This window comes from Octopus sinensis, linkage group LG24, assembly GCF_006345805.1.
Source record: "Octopus sinensis linkage group LG24, ASM634580v1, whole genome shotgun sequence".
NCBI classification, from domain to species: domain Eukaryota; kingdom Metazoa; phylum Mollusca; class Cephalopoda; order Octopoda; family Octopodidae; genus Octopus; species Octopus sinensis.
Window position 1 is genome coordinate 20,902,025 of NC_043020.1, and position 16,903 is coordinate 20,918,927.

Sequence of the window (16,903 nt, forward strand, 5' to 3'; positions counted from 1 at the left end):
AAAAATATATAGTCAAAGACTGGTAATTTCATTTATCCCTTGGTCGATTCAGGTATGTGATCATTATTTACATTTGACCGATATTTGTCCTCATTTTGTTTGTTGTTAACATGTTTCGGCTGATATACCCTCCAGCCTTCATCAGGTGTCTTGGGGAAATTTTGAACCTAGGTTCTCATTCCTAAGGGATTTTTCAATGCTATTATTATTATTATTATTATTCAGGTCACTGCCTGGAATCGAATTCAATTCCAGGAAGTGACCTGAATAATAATAATAATAATATCAAAAAACACCTTATTAACCCAGGTTCGAAATTTCCCCAAGACACCTCTCTTTCTTTTTCTCTTTGTCTTTTACTTGTTTCAGTCACTTGACTGTGGCCATGCTGGAGCACCGCTTTTAGTCGAGCAAATCTACCCCAGGACTTATTCTTTGTAAGCCTAGTACTTATTCTATCGGTCTCTTTTGCCGAACCGCTAAGTTATGGGGATGTAAACACACCAGCGTTGGTTGTCAAGCAATGTTGGGGGACAAACATATACACACACATACATACATATATATATATATATATCATCATCATCATCATCATTTAACGTCCGTTTTCCATGCTAGCATGGGTTGGACGGTTCGACCGGGGTCTGGTAAGCCATGAAGGCTGCACCAGGCTCCAGTCAGATTTGGCAGTGTTTCTACAGCTGGATGCCCTTCCTAACGCCAACCACTCCGTGAGTGTAGTGGCTGTTTTTTATGTGCCACCGGCACAGAAGCCAGCACAGGCTGGCAAACGACCACGATCGGTTGGTGCTTTTATGTGTCACGGACACTAGTCAGGCAACGCTAGTAACTGCTACGCTCGAACAGTGCTTTTACGTGTCACCAGCACTGGTGTCTTAACTACAATTACCATTCGAAATTTTGATGTTGACGAACTTGACTCAACAGGTCTCCTCAAGAACAGTGGGTCACTCTATGATCTAAGGTCAGCGCAGCAGGCTGTCCTGTGAGCCATGAACTCACTTCACTTGTCGGGTCTTCGAAGTCACGGCATATCTCCAGAGGTCTCGGTCTTTCGTCATAGCCTCTGTGAGGCTCAAAGTACAAAGGTCATGCTTGACCACCTCGTCCCATGTCTTCCTGGGTCTACCTCTACCCCGGGTTCCTTCAACAGTTTGGGAGTGGCACTTCACACATCTCTCCTCATCCATCCGTAGTACATGACCATACCAACGCAATCGTCTCTCCTGCATGCTGCATCCAATGCTTCTTATGCCCAACATTTCTCTCAGGACGTTTACACTCTGTCATGCATGGACACTGACATTACACATCCAGCGGATCATGCTAGCTTCATTTCTTTCAAGCCTACGCATGTCCTCCGCAGTCACAGCCCACGTTTCACTGCCATGAAGCCTGGCAGTTTGCACACATGCATCGTACAACCTATCTTTCACTCTGAGCGAGAGACCCTTTGTCGCCAGCAGGGGAGAAGCTTCCTAAACTTTGCCCAAGCTATTCTTATTCTGGTGGTAACGCTCTTTGAGCATCCACCCCTGCTACTAACTTGGTCACCTAGGTAGCAGAAACTACTAACTACTTCTAGTTTCTCCCCAAAGAATGTAATGGAACCTGTTTTCTGAGTATCAATGGTGTCAATTGCTCCTGTGCATCTGCCGCACACGAAAGCTATCTTCTCGGTTAATTTTCCTTTGATATTGCTGCACCTCTTATGTCTCCATAGCTTACACTGGGTACATCTTATGGAGTTTCTACCTACACCTTTTCTACAGATCGAGCAGGGCCACCTACCTGAAGGGGTGTGTGGTGAGTTTGCCTTCCTACTTACTTTGCTACATTGACTCTAAGACCTTATGATTATAAACCTAGCTTCCACACACGAAATTTCTTTGATTCTGCTACAAGGGCTAGGTCATCGGTATAGAGGAGCTCCCAGGGACAACCTGTCTTAAATTCCTCTGTTATTGCCTGGAGGACAATGATGAATAGAAGGGGGCTGAGGGCTGAGCCTAGGTGGACGCCAACTTCTACCCTGAATTCTTCACTGTACTCATTACTAATTCTAACCTTACTACTAGCCTCTCTGTAGAGAGCTTGTACAGCCCTTATTAACCATTCGTCAATCTCCAGTTTCCACATCGCCCACCAGATAAGGGATCGTAGGACCCTATCAAAGGCTTTCTCCAAGTCCACAAAAGCTAAGTATTTTTGGCTAGGTATTTCTTCTGCAGTTGTCGAACCAGGAATATGGCATCAGTGGTGCTTCTGCCAGGAACAAAACCAAACTGCATCTCATCTATGCTAACTCTCTCCCTAATTAGTTGGGCTATGACTCTCTCTGTGACCTTCATTACCTGATCCAGCAGTTTGATACCCCTGTAGTTATTTCTATCTAGAGCATCACCTTTACCCTTGTAGCAGTTGACTATGGTACTGCTACGCCAGTCATTGGGTATGACTCCATCTTGAACTACTTGGTTTACAATGCTGGTGACTAGGCCGTAGCCCACACCACCAGATGTTTTAAGCATCTCAGCGGTGATTCCTGATGGGCCGGGGGCTTTTCCTGGCTTCATTCCCTTAACTACTACGGAGCTATCTATACAGATAGCTGGTCCTTCTACTGGGTCAACATTTGGCAGGCTCTCCTCCTCCCACTCATTCTCCACATTCAGCAGTCTCACATAGTGGCTTCTCAAAGCCTCTTTCTTTTCAGAATCACAAAAAGCAAGTGCCCCATCATCCATTCGAGCACATTTCTCCCCTGTGACATCACAATTTTCTCTCACACACTGTCTTGCAATCCGAAATACCTCAGTTCTTTGGTCCTCACGTCTCTGGACATTGGCAAACTTCTTTTCCGCTACGCTCTTGGCTATGTATACCTGCCGCCTAGCCTCCCTTCTGGCTACCTGGTACCGTCCCCAGCTACCCTCATCCTTCCAGGCTTTCCAGGCCTGTTTCTTTGCCCTTCTCGCCTTGTCTTCTGTACTATTCCACCACCACGTAACTCTAGGTCTGGAAGGGATTTTGCACCAGCCACAGACTTGGTCTGAGGCGCTTAGTAAGTTGTCCCATCGGAATTTCCAGCTACCTTCTATGTCCGATGTCTGTAGCTCCTCCTCCCTCTCCTATTTATATACACACATATGACAGGCTTTGTCTTTTAGTTTCTGTTTAGCAAATCCACTCACAAGGATTTGGTCGGCCCAGAGTTATAGTAGAAGACACTGCTCAAGGTGTCATGCAGTGAGACTGAATACAGAACCATGTAGTTGCACCTCCCCCACATCTATTATTATTTAAAATAATACGTTTACTATGAACTTCCTATAATGCATGCATAATGATATGCAGTAGTCGGCCATTGTTAGCTGAAGCATACCTACACCAATGAATTTCTTTCCTCAAAACTTTAATGAAATTTTCTACAAATACACTTTGGATGATGTAAATTCAGATTATATTGGAATTTTTTATGATTATAAATTTTTTGAAAAAATAATGTGATGAGTGTCAGTATGTAGTTTTATTTCCATATTAAATTCTGATATAAGCGTATTCTACACATTTTGAATGGTATTTGTTGAAATTGTCATTTAGAAATACCCATTTTTCCAAAAGTTAGGAGAAAAGAAAACCAACCTGTCTGAATTTTCTGAATCTACTATCTCCACTTGCCCTAAAAACATTTTTTCACAACTAATTCAGATATAATGGAAATCTACACCATCTGAGGCATATTTGTAGAAAATTTCATTCAAAAATATTCATTTTTCTGGAAGTTATGAGGAAACTAAATCGATGGGGTATATTTGTGTACATAATTCCGCATCTCTTAAATATAGAACTATATCAGATATGTGATGTTGATAAGTATACAATAGTGCAGGCAGTACCAATACTTTGTACACCTTCAACTTGGTGGCCAGCCTAATGCCTCTCCTCTCTCACACTGATTCAAGTAGTGGCCTGAAGGCTGAGTTTCCCTTGACAATGCATGTATTAACATCATCGTCAATGTTTACAGGTCTGGAAAGTGAGCTGTGGAGGGACATGAATTTATCAACAACCTCTAGGGTTTCCTCTTTGACATTGATAGCTAATCTCACACATGGTTACTGTGGGGTAGGTTGCTGCATGATCCTTGTCTTTTGAGGCTGATGTAGCAGTGGCAAAGCAGTTCATGCTCAGCTGCATCAGGGCCTGTGTGGCAGCATTGAGTGTGCTGCACAGTAATCTGCAAACAGGAGGTCACACACTGAGTCCTCTTCCACTTTGGTCTTGGGCTGGTTGAAGTGTCTGCCATCAGTTCTGAATCTGAGCTTGATGTTGGTTTTGTTGTTATTGCAGAAGGCATTCAACAGCATGGCTGAGAACATCATGCTGAACAGTGTAGTGCAAGAATATAGCCCTGCTTCACTTCATTAGTGACTGGGAATGTGTCAGAAGAATCTCCACAGCCCAATACTCAAGTGAGCATACCATCATGGAACTGTCTCACTATGCTGATGAAATTGTCCAAGCAGCTGAACTTTCCCATAATCTCCCAAAGCTCCTCAGAACTGACAGTGTCACTGGCCTTGTATAAGTCCATGTTCTCTCTGTTGTCCCATGTTGCTCTCTGAGGCTACGCTGACTCTCTGGCAGATGCCTCTTTTCCATGTGTTGAGCAAGGTGCTTAAGGAGGACTCTTGCAAGTATCTTGCCAGTGATAACAAGGAGAGAAATTCCTCAGTACTTGTCACATGACTGCCAGTTTCCCTTTTCCTTGAAGAGATGGACAACAGAAGCACCTTTGTGCTCCCGAAGAACAACTTCCTGTTGCCACATGGTCTGAAAGAGATTGGTGAGCTTCTGTGCCAAGACCTGTCCCACTACTTTGTATATTTTATCTGGGATTTCGTCAGAGCTTGGTGCCTTGCCATTTGAGAGAAGTTTAATTGTTTTCTGGATCTCTGCTTTCATTAGAGGCTCTGCCAGAGAAATGTTGATGTCAACTTGGGGTATGCAAGCAATGGCTTCAATGTTGATAAGAAAGACATTGTTGAAGTACTCTGCCCACCTTTCCTGAATTATGTTTTTGTCAGTGAAGAGTGTGGTCCCATCAGCCCTGAGCAGTGGTGATGTTCCAGAGGACCGTATCCTATTTATGGCTTTCAGGTCATTGTAGAAGTGCTTGGAATTGTTGCTGTCAGTGTACTTTTGTATCTCATCTGCCTTATCTCTGAGCCAGGAATCCATCATCTCTCTGAGCTTTACCTGCACTTTGCTTTCGGCAGCATTGTAGGTTGCTTTCTTGGAGGCTGATGTGCTCTCTTGCTGAGAGATTCTGTATGCTTCATGCTTCTCATTGAGCAGCTTCTGAATTTTCTCATCATTATTATTGAACCAGTTTTGGTGTCTATATGTGCTCTGGCCCAGATGAGTGAAAGCCTAACCTGGTCAGCAAGCTAACCAGGACTGAAAGGACCAACTGATGTCTGTGTGGCTTCCCCTCAGAGGAAAGTGCCATGCTGCCATCGTCAGTTCTTACTCCCCCACCATGACCGACACTGAGGATGTCAAAGACAAATTTTATGAAGACTTAGAAACCCTCATAGTAGCTGTGCTTAAGGAAGACAACCTCATTGTTCTTGGTGACTTCAACACCAGAGTTGGTACAGACTATCAGACATAAGAGGGAACCATTGGGAGAAATGGATTTGGCAAGAGCAACAGTTATCTACTACTGAAGACTTGTGCAGCAAATGACCTGCTGATCACCAACACAATGTTTCGTCTAACCAAACACAAGAAGACATCCCTGATGCATCTACACAGCAAACATTGGCATTTAATTCTCTACATCATAGTCAGGAGATGGGACAGGCAGGATGTTAGGGTGTGCTGGTCAGATCACAAACTCAACCTTGCAAAACTTGACATGCACACTCAGTCAAGGCAGCAACCACAAAAAAAAGCTGGCCAAACAACTTAACATCAACAAATTGGAATGGTACAATGTGAAACAGAATCCCAGCAAGGACCTGGACCAGCAAGTTGAGTCAACTTGACCTTGGTACAAAGGGAGCGAAAGAGGACAGGGTAGTGTTCAGAGACCCAACACTGCACTCACTCATACGTACATAAATACAGGTATACATCCATTTTTGTATGTTTTTATGATTAATGTTTAAGCATTTTTTTACGATTCGTATATTTGATTTTTTCATCTATTTTTTAGATAGCTTTTTCCCCCTTCTATTTCTTAAAAGTTTCGCACACACTCTCTCCTGACCTCCCTTCTCTACCGGTCAGTAGCTGGGGTTCGTTCCTCACTCATGTCACTAATTTATATATACACTGATCGAACCGTAAAAAAAAAAAGAAATGATTGAGGAAAAAACAATTGGTGACGTGAAGAACGAACCCCTCCTACTAACAGGTAGAGAGAGAGGAGTATGGAGAATGTGTATGGGCAAACTTTACAAACTGAGAAAAACACAAAAAGGATGTGTGTATTTATGCGTTATATGTATGTGTGAGGGGGAAGGGAGAGAGAGTGTGTGTGTGTATTTGTTCAGCATTCGAACAGATTAAAAACAATGTCGACATGAGCACATGAAGAAGAAAAAAAAAGATGTTTTCCCCCGTAAATTGCCGAATGTCTCGACAAATCAGCTGATTTTAAAATGGCATTGCTGATACGTATACCGAATGAAACCTTGCTAGTTTCTTTTCAAACCGCGGTGATTCTCATATGCCTAACTTCTTCAAGTAAATTAAACATTATGGAAAAGGTGAAGGGCGAACCCCACCGCACCTCCTCAGAATCACGCTCTACGGTGCCTGAAACAAACAGATCCGAGGAAATTACGGTTTTTGTGTACAAGATAATTTCCCACTGAACCGATGTCATGTTATGCCTTCCACAATTTCTCTTAGGGGCCTCCTCGTCAAATACAAACAGGGTATTAAGGCCACATATCTAGGAGTGGGAATATAATCGACCATATCAATCTCAGTACTAGACTGGTACTTAATATTATCAACTCTGGAAGTTTTCAAGACAAAAAACAGAGTCGACTAGGGTAAGATTTGAACTCAGAACTCAGAAGAGCAATGCATTTTTGTCAGTCGTTATCCGTCGAATTAATAAATTAGTAAGACTGTAAACTCACCTTGTATAATAACGGATTGTGTCATAGTTTTTTTTCTTTTTAACAAACAACTAAGACAGAGATTGTACAAGAAGAAAACTGTGACTCTTCTGTGGTACAACTGTAATATGTCAGTAAAGCTCAATAATACTATATTCAGGTAATATTTCTGTAATACTCAAATACTGTTCCGTACTTCAGTCAGTGTTCGGTGATACTTCTATAATTATTTCAGAAGTGTTAAATTTAGGAAAAACATTCAAGTTTGGCGGACATTTTGGCGACTAATAGTAACAGGAAGTGACGTAACGTATTCCCTAGCAACCAAGATGTCTGTCGTGAGGTATTTGTAAAATTATTTATTTTCACTGGATGGTTTGGTTGACACTTTTCGCTTACAGACCACCTTTTTATATCCTTATAAATGAAAAAGAAAAAAAAATTGAAGCAAAACTTTCAGAAAAATCCCCAAAAAGAAAGAACCACTTTCGATGATTAATTACAATAAAACGAAGGTCTGCTTGGAATACGGTAGAAGTAATTACTCAGTGATACAAATTATGCTGACGTATTTGAAGAGTAGGATATAGTCGTTTGAACCGTATATTGTATCATTGATACTTATTTTATGGATCATAGTTGGTGGTGGGGCCCGTTTTGTGAAAGCAGAGTCGAAACTAGCGGAGTTTGAACGGAAAGATTAAACTGGTTTGTCAAGCCACATTTTTGTTTACATTTGAATAAGTATCCTACGCTATACTAATACCTTCGTAGTTTGGGTATGAATTCTGATGGATTATTAAATAACATTCAAACCAATTGGTACAATCCTGATGTAAGCTATCGAAAATACCCTTATGGGGTTTAATTTCACAGCGAGACAAAACATTGAATGTAGTGAATGTAATAAATCGGTCACGAAAAAACCCAGCCTGCTAGGTGTAAAGAAGTGTGTTGAAAACGAATATGAAAACAAAAATATCCCTTTTCCTGAAAGTTATGAGGGAAATCGAAGTTAGAAAATTTATATATTCTTTGTGATTTATTTTCTTTAAAACTCACTCATTTTCCGATCAGCATTGATTTTGACAATTGATTTTGATAACTTTATTTACATAAACGATTTTTTAATTCTGTTTCCTCGCTCGATTAGTAACAGTACCGTTATTTTTGTTTCTTTTTCGATTCGACAATCATTATCGAGTGACAAATCCGAACTAAACAGATCTCTTTCTCATAAATATTGATAACAATTGTCGTTCTTTGTTTAGGGAATCAATTTTAGATATACATATCGATTACTTTTGATTGAGAGAAAGCCTGAATATTTATGAATGACTACACAAACTCATAAGTTTTTGAAAAATGCATGTTTTAAACGAAACTTATACAGAGATGGCTTTTCAAGGATCTAGATTACGATTATCTTGATAAAATGAAAAAAGATTTTTTGAAGGAAATTTTGATCCTTTTCCCTGCGTTTGTTACCAACAATTTCCGTCATTTTAGTATTTTTACCTTTTTTCTTTTTCAGATTTATATATCTGAAATATTAATATTACGAAATCTACACCCTCGAAAATGAATTTTTCCAAAAGTCATTTAAAAATATGCATCTTAAAGAGAGTTATGAGAAAACGAAGTCGAGAGAGTGTGAGATTGATCTGAACTTAAAAAAAAAAAAGCTATCAATATAATCATAATCTACACACAAAAAAAAAAAAATGCATTTTTCGGAAAGTTATGAAGAAACAAACTTGGCGGTGGACACCAATCTGTAGTTATGCAGCTATCTGTAAGTTCGGCTCTTACTCTACGGAACTTAATTTTTCACATTTCAGATACTATAAAGCTGTCGACATCATTGGGAAGGCAAAGTAACGTATAAATGAAATGTCATCTTTCTCTTTAGAAAGCATGTACCTAATCAAGAGGAAATTATTTGACATTTTTTTTTTCTTTTTCGTGATTCTGAAACTGGAAACGTTTCAACTCACGCTGCCGAAGTAAATGCGTGAAAACCTCAAGTTTCTACTTCTTATTTAAAACTCCACGAACGTTATTACATATTCCGCTAAGAAACTGTTATTTTCCTCTGATTGGGTGACTTAGACTTATCTCCCTTGGAATTAGCAAAACCTTTCGATACCAGCGGGTGACCTTTCACAATACTTAGAAAACGGTACTTTTTGGTTATCTCACCCCCTTAAAATATTGGGTTATCTCCCCACGTTTTATGAGGAATATCGGTACTTTTAGTTATATCCCTCAACTAAAAAAATTGTTTAACATTTAATAAAAAAAAAAAAGTGATACGAAAAGATTAATAAACAAGAAAACTGAAATAATTAAACATCTTACTAAATCTGATAACATTTTTATAACAAATCATACCATGTCTATTGAGGAGGCCAAACATTAACAACGTGTTGAAGTATTGAATCAAAAGGATCTAATTCTTTTAATCCAATCTCTTGTCATCACATAAACTTTAGTTTTTTAGTGGGAAGATAACCTAGTTTTTTAATGGGGGTGAGGTAACCCCAAAGTACCTAGAAAACATAGCATCAGAATTGACTTGATACGTTAAATTGATTAATGACCATCTCGATAGGGTAGCAGAACAGACTGCGAAGTAGCTAGCTGGTTGGATAGATTTATAAACAAATACAGACAATTTGCTAAATAGAAAATAAATGAGTTTCTTGCGAGGAGCTAACAATTCTACTTTGTGAACTGTTTGTAGTCACTACTTGCTGATAGACACCATCACTAGTTTCTTAGTATTTCTCTCAGGTAACTAACTAGCTCACTAGAGATGTAGACAATTAAAAAGCTACCTTGCTGGTGTGGTATAATGGACAAATTGGTAGATAGCCGTATGACTAGATATACAAAAAACCATGTAGCTAGTTATTAAGAATTGAAGTGAATATTTTTTAGTAGGTACAACGACTTAGAAGATTGACTGACAGTTAAGTGAGTGATAACAATGTAGTAAGTTAGAAATTGTAACTGATTAAAATTACATCCATAGCATTGTGCCCTCAGTTGATGTCACAGAAGAAATTATGATTTTATGAGGATTTTATCAGAATGCTCTAAACTTTTTATGCCACATTCCTGTAACATTCTCAGCCATCCATCCAGCACTTAAAGTAAACAAAACAAAAGAATATCTGCAGAAAATATTTGTTTTGGTTATGTTTTCCTCTTTATTAGTAAAAGTAGTAATTTGGTACTATCAGTACAAGTCAATTCTGTCGTATAATGAGTTTTCTTGAAACTAAGCATTTTAATGGTCAGTCTTAGAATCCTTAGAGTCAACTGTTTTTATAAGAGGATACATCAGATGTCAATATCATCCATATTTGCAATCTGTCGGCAAAGTTCAGCGAGCTCTTACCTCTGCTGGTGACAAAGTATGCTCCGATGGATGTGTAATGTCAGTGTACATACTCGACAGAGTGTAAGTACCTTGAGAGAAAAGTTGGATCTAAGAAGCATCAGCTGTGGTGTGCAAGAGAAACAATTGCGCTGGTATGGTCATGTGGCGAGAATGGATGAAGATAGGTGTGTGAAAAAGTGCTAATCCCCAGCGGTTGAGGAAACCTGTGGAAGAGGTAGACCCAAGAAAACCTGGGACAAGGTGGTGAAGCACGACCTTTGAACATTAGGCCTCACCGAGGCAATGACTAGTGACCGAGACCTTTGGAGATATGATGTGTGTGAGAAGACCCGGCAGGACAAGTGAGTCCATCCCGTGTCCCTTGCCAGGGATGTAGCCAGCTCACTTATGCCTGCCTTTCCTTCCTTGGACACACGAAGACCTGTTGAGGCAAGTGAAGTCGAAATTGAATTTGAATATGAATTCAAAATCGAACCTCATCTGACGACTGGCATCCATGCCAACCTCCCTTCATTGGACACTAAACTCTGCTTGTGAAGACCTGTTGGGGCAAGTGAAATCGGAATCAAAATTGAACCAATCCTATGACTGGCACCCAGCAGTTGCCAGTGCCGCTGGACTGACCCCTCTGTAGGTGGCAAGTAAAGAAACACCGTTTCAACCCTGTGCTTGAGGAGACCTATTGAGTCAAGTACACCAACATCAATGGAAATTGTAGTTGTGATCCCTGTGCCGGTGGCACATAAAAAGCACCAATCCGATAGTGGCCGTTGCCAGCCTCAACTGGCACCTGTGCCGGTGGCACGTAAAAAGCACCCACCACACTCACGGAGTGGTTGGCATTAGGAAGGGCATCCAGCTGTAGAAACACTTCCAGATCAGACTGGAGCCTGGTGCAGCCTTCTGGCTTCCCAGATCCCGGTTGAACCGTCTGATCCATGCTAGCATGGAGAATGGATGTTAAACGATGATGATTTCCTTTTCTGGGGATTTAGCACATATCTGTAAAACTCATGGATTTTGTTCTCATATTTTAGAAGCATTTTTGTGCTACTTTCTTTCTAGTTTGTACTGTTAATCCATTCCTCTTTTATAAATCTGTAATACCAGCCCTCACTATCAGAAAAAACATCCTTATATCTTTTTTTTAGTTGCACTTAAAAAAATTTATTTAGTTGTTACTATTAAACCTTAGTTTCTTGATGTATAAATTAAATCTTCACCTATTCCAGTTTCACTCATCTAAATTTTTTGTATGAAGGTTGTCCTTTGATTTAATTTTGTTGAAGTTGTTCCTCTACTTTTGTCAATCACACACTCATTTTCTCAGTTGGAGGTAAACCAAATTGACTTCCAGTAGCTCTGTTATCATTTTCTTTCGTAAATTGCATTGATTGTAACATAACAATTACGGAAATATGTCATCTCTGTAGTTCCATTGTTTGGAAAATGATAATCTGATAATTTAAAACTTGAAGGACTGTTCAACCAACAATAGATTGTTTGAGTGTTTCAACTAAATGAATTTTGTGTTGTAAGTTAAAATACTAATGGAAGTGCCTTACTTCATTGATTACTAGCTTCAAATTAATGAAGCATAGTGGAACTGATGAGGGGCATCAAGTTTAGTTTACATGTAAGGTCAAATGTCACTTTCTTCTTGACTGGTGTTATTTCATCTTAAGTAAATACTATTGACATATATTATTACTTTATAAAATACTAATAACTGTGAGAAGCAGTTTTGTAAGAGAGATGTTTGCAATCTATGTTACAGGGTACTGTAGAATCTGAACCACAACTTGAGAGTAATGACACATTTTTAGGGGATTTTATTTAATATTGTCTATTAAATTACTGTATTTTTACAATATAAATGTAATCAACTGAAATCTTCCAGTATATTTAATATATACCAAATTTATTATTTTCAGATCAAAACACATACAATCAAAATGGCTAAAGCTTCTTCTTCTTCTACTATTGACTGGACCCTAATATCTGCTCATGGACCTGCAGTTGTCTTTCATACAGCCTGTATTGTTGGAGATAAGCTCTATGTTCATGGTGGTTTGGTTGTTGAAAATGATAACATGCCGGTTAATGGCTTCTATTGTTTAGATTTAAGAAGAAATATATGGAATGAAATACAATCACCTGGTAGTCCATCTTTAAGCCACCACACCTCCATTGTCTTACATGAACACTACATGCTCCTTATAGGAGGATGGAATGGCAAGTCTAGATCAGCAAATCTTCATTGCTTTGATACTGCAACAATGCAGTGGACTGAAATGAAACATTCTGGTTACCCAAAAGAGGCTGGTTTGAGTTCTCACTCAAGTATCTTATGTGAAAATAACAAAATTTTAGTTGTTGGTCGAGAGGGTCATCTTCATTCACAACGTAAACACAACAGTGCTTATATCATATCTGGTGACCCTGTGACAGGGTATTTTTCCTATTCCTTGCTAACATATGAGGTTGCTTCACGTTCAGGCCACACGTGTAATAGTGATGGTCGTTGGACATATTTGATTGGTGGCCGCAAAGACAATTTCATTGAGACAGTGGCTCATGTAAAGTCTTATCCACAACTAACAAGTTCAGTTGCCAAGAAATTAAAAGATTTTTGTGAGAAACTTGTTCCAATGTCAAAATATCCATCAGGTAGGAAGCATCATGCTGGTGTTGGAGGTCATGGAGTTATATTCATTCACGGAGGGGAAACTTTTGAGTCTGCTATAAACTTACCTTCAGGGGAAATGTATGTGTTTATTGCAGGAAAAAGTTTAAATTTTTATAAAGTTGGGATTGGTCTTGTTTCTCTTAAAGGACATATATGCTGTTGCTACAATGACAAAATAATTATACATGGGGGTGTATCTGGCAAGAGACACATTGTAAAGGGGGATACTTATGAATTAATTATACCTTAAATTCAGCGTGTTTGAAGCCTGAATTGTTATACATCACAGCCAGTACTATTGTTTTAACTATTGTTTTTTTGTAACTAACTTTCCCAAGTGGCAATAATGTGAAAGAGCTAGAGGCATGATTTATTGCTCAACTCAACTCTAAACTAGCAATCAAATCTGTTGTCATCTATGTAAACTGAGATTAGCAGAGTTTAATGTTTGGTGGTTTGTAAGGTTTAAACTCATAAATGCTGTTGTACCTCTATTAAAAACACATAAAAAAGAACTCTGCTGAGAAAAAAGGAAAAAACACACAAACAAAACACAATATCTAATACTAATGAGCATAAGTAGCTTGAAATGCATATATTAGTCCACAATGGCTTTGATGTTATGACTCCTTTTGCCTAAACAGAGAATATTTCTGCATGGCGAATTGCAGTGAAAATGGCTGTTTTGGAGGTCAAATATTTCCTAAACATATTTGAACTGATTGAAAAGTTTGTTTATTTCACAACACTGCTTGACATGCACACTGCAACTACCAGACATAGCGGTGACAACTACCTACCAACATCTTGTCCGAGCATGTGAACCTAAGAATGAAGAAAAGAACTGTTGTAGCCTTCAGACCAGTAATGCCATATGACCTGAGTTGACCAATAGAGGCATAAGATCTAGAAGCTACCTTGAATTTGTCTCAAACTTCTATACTCTGCTCTAGCCTCCTGACCAGAAAAATTCAAACTTATTAAATAAGATATGTAACTCCAACCAAATGTGTTGAGTGCCACTGTCTTCCATTTGTCAATTCACTTGTGTGTGTATTTAAAGAAAGATTTTCTTAAATGTTATTAACAATTAAAAAAGATTCTTTTGGCAAGTTTTTGTATTGTTTGTAAATGCTCTCATTGTTCAATTTTTCAAACACGTGTGTTCAGGGCTAATGCATGTAGAAGTGGTTTGACTATTTCCAGTTTAGTTTCAAATTTAGAATTCTTACAAAGTATTCTTCATTTGCCTTTCATATTTGATCATTTTCACCTTTCATTGTGAAAGAATGAAATATTTGCACAAATATCTAGATGTTCACAATCTCTAATTTCTTGTTTGTGCACTCTCACTGATTAGTTTTGATCCTGCTTCTCTGATGTAATTTTCATTGCTTGATCTATTTCATTAGATACAAGTGTTATATCATCTGCAAAGTCCAGGTTTGTGATGGTTACTGCTGGTACTCTCTGCAAGCTTTGTTGGTTTATGATGAAACCATGGTCTTTGTCACTGCTGTCTATAGCCTGCCGCATTACATAATTCAATACAATTGCAAACAGGTAAGGTGCAAGCATATCTCCTTGTTGCACCCCAGCTAGTATTTGAAAAAATTCTGTTTCTCCATCAGAAACATCAGCTGCTAAAATAGGGCTGCACACAAATGTCAAGAGAACAGAATACATGTCTTTCAACCAATCAAGTGACGCTGAACTGTTTGCTTTGTGCAGTTCTAAATTGAATGTTGCTGAAGTACTTAGGTGGTTGGGTGAGCAGTTCAGAAGCAGACATCAAGATCAGGAAGGCACAAGCATGGACAACCTGTCATAAACTAAAGGAAATGTGGAACTCCAAATTGTCCAGGCAACTCAAAATCAAGCTGTTCATTGTAAGTGTCAAATCAGTGCTATTATATGGCAGTGGAACATGGACACTGACAAAGAACCTATCAAACGGGCTAAATGGATGCTATACAAGGATGACTCTAAATGTGAAATGACGGCAACACATGACAAACGAATGCCTTTATGGAGACCTACCAAAAGTTAGTGAGATGATCAGGCACAGGTGTCTGCAACTATCTGGTCACTGCATGCACCACCCTGAGATGGAAACATCCAAATTAGTCTTCTTGAACCCACTTCATGGCGATGTAAGAAGAAGAAAATGTCATCACACATTGACAACTTGATTGTAGACACTGGCCTGGAATATATCCAGGAATTGAAGCAGTGATGATGAACTGAGAAGTGTGGTGGATAGATTTTGTTGCTGCAGCCCAGGTTGGAACCTGGCCATAATAATGGTAATTATCATTGCATTGTGGGCATTTGATGCAGTAGATGAGATCTTTTGTATTGCAATTCATCTTAAATTCTTTCTTATTCTTCAATGTTTTGCTTATTTCTTGTTCAGTCATTTCACATGTCCACAAGAAGGGTCTCCACGGTTTGTTATCTACATTATTTCTTTCTCTGATGTGAATCTCATTTTCCTTAGGAGTCTTTTGAGATTTCGTGTTTGTCTTCAGCTGTTGATAATTTATGATTCTTTTATTATTTGTTGGAAATTCAATGACTGATATAGAATTGTGAGATATTGCCTGGCCGAATCTAAGATGCTGTGGTTTCTTGGATTAGGGGGGACAACAATTTCTTGGATTAGGGGGGACAACAATTTCTTGGATTATGGGGGACAACAATTTCTTGGATTATGGGGGGGATAACAATTTCTTGGATTATGGGGGACAACAATTTCTTGGATTATGGGGGGATAACAATTTCTTGGATTATGGGGGACAACAATTTCTTGGATTAGGGGGGACAACAATTTCTTGGATTATGGGGGACAGCAATTTCTTGGATTATGGGGGGATAACAATTTCTTTTTCTTGTACAGCCTCATTGTAAGTGTTTCTCTCCAAAGGAGAGATTAGGATTTCCTTCTAAACTGAATGGGATGTTCCTTTTTTGTGTGGAATGGAAGGCAAGATATAAAATCTAAATATTGGTATGTGTCTGTGCCCTTGCAGTAGAGATGAGTTATAACTGTCTCATTTCCTTTAATTAATTAGAATGTCTGGAAAAGAAAGTTCCCTTTCAATCACTTCCTTAGTGAACTAGATCAGTTCTATATTTGAGAGATGAGGAATTATGTACATTATTTACATTCGATGGATATTTGTCCTCATCTTGTTTGTTGTTAATGTTTCAGCTGATATACCCTCCAGCCTTCATCAGGTGTCTTGAGGAAATTTTGAACCTGGGTTCTCATTCCTAAGGGCATATGACATAGTGGTTAAGAGCACGGGCTACTAACTCCAAGGTTCCAAGTTCGATTCCAAGCAGTGACCTGAACAACAATAATAATAATAATAATAATAACAACATCGAAAAATACCTTACAAATGAGAACCTAGGTTTGAAATTTCCCCAAGACGCCTGATGAAGGTTGGAGGGTATATCAGCCGAAAAGTTGTGTTAACAAGAAACAAGATGAGGACAATGAGACAGCAGGTCTCCATAAAGGCATTCGTTTGTCATATGTTGCTGCCATTTCACATTTAGGACCATTCATAGCATCCTTGTGTAGCATCCATTTAGCCTGTTTGATAATTTCTTTGCCAGTGTCCAAGTTTCACT

General features: G+C 38.9%; 2 protein-coding genes across 8 annotated transcripts in view; one reads left to right on the forward strand and one right to left on the reverse strand.

Moving 5' to 3' along the window:
• Window positions 1-7,493, reverse strand: part of LOC115223982 (tubulin epsilon chain-like) — a 103,615-nt gene extending 96,122 nt beyond the window's left edge. For 2 of the 3 annotated variants that reach the window (XM_036513051.1, XM_036513050.1), the window contains exon 1: window positions 7,185-7,493. In XM_036513051.1, the coding sequence (XP_036368944.1) occupies window positions 7,185-7,209 (25 nt within the window). In that variant the 5' untranslated portion in view covers window positions 7,210-7,493. The remainder of the gene's footprint in view (window positions 1-7,184) is intronic. The other variant, XM_029794755.2, reaches the window with a different exon arrangement.
• On the forward strand, window positions 7,480-13,793 carry LOC115223854 (kelch domain-containing protein 9). Of its 5 annotated transcripts, none has more exons than XM_036513053.1 (3): window positions 7,480-7,506; window positions 8,698-9,035; window positions 12,507-13,793. In XM_036513053.1, exons 2-3 carry the CDS (start codon window positions 8,907-8,909, stop codon window positions 13,509-13,511), a joined length of 1,134 nt encoding a protein of 377 aa, XP_036368946.1. In that variant the 5' UTR covers window positions 7,480-7,506; window positions 8,698-8,906; the 3' UTR covers window positions 13,512-13,793. The 5 variants fall into 5 exon arrangements, with proteins under 5 accessions (XP_036368946.1, XP_036368947.1, XP_036368945.1 ...); XM_036513052.1 differs by lacking the exon at window positions 7,480-7,506 and adding an exon at window positions 7,513-7,871; XM_029794548.2 differs by lacking the exon at window positions 7,480-7,506 and adding an exon at window positions 7,513-7,871 and having other exon boundaries at window positions 8,698-8,958.
• The last annotated feature ends 3,110 nt before the right edge of the window (window positions 13,794-16,903 follow it).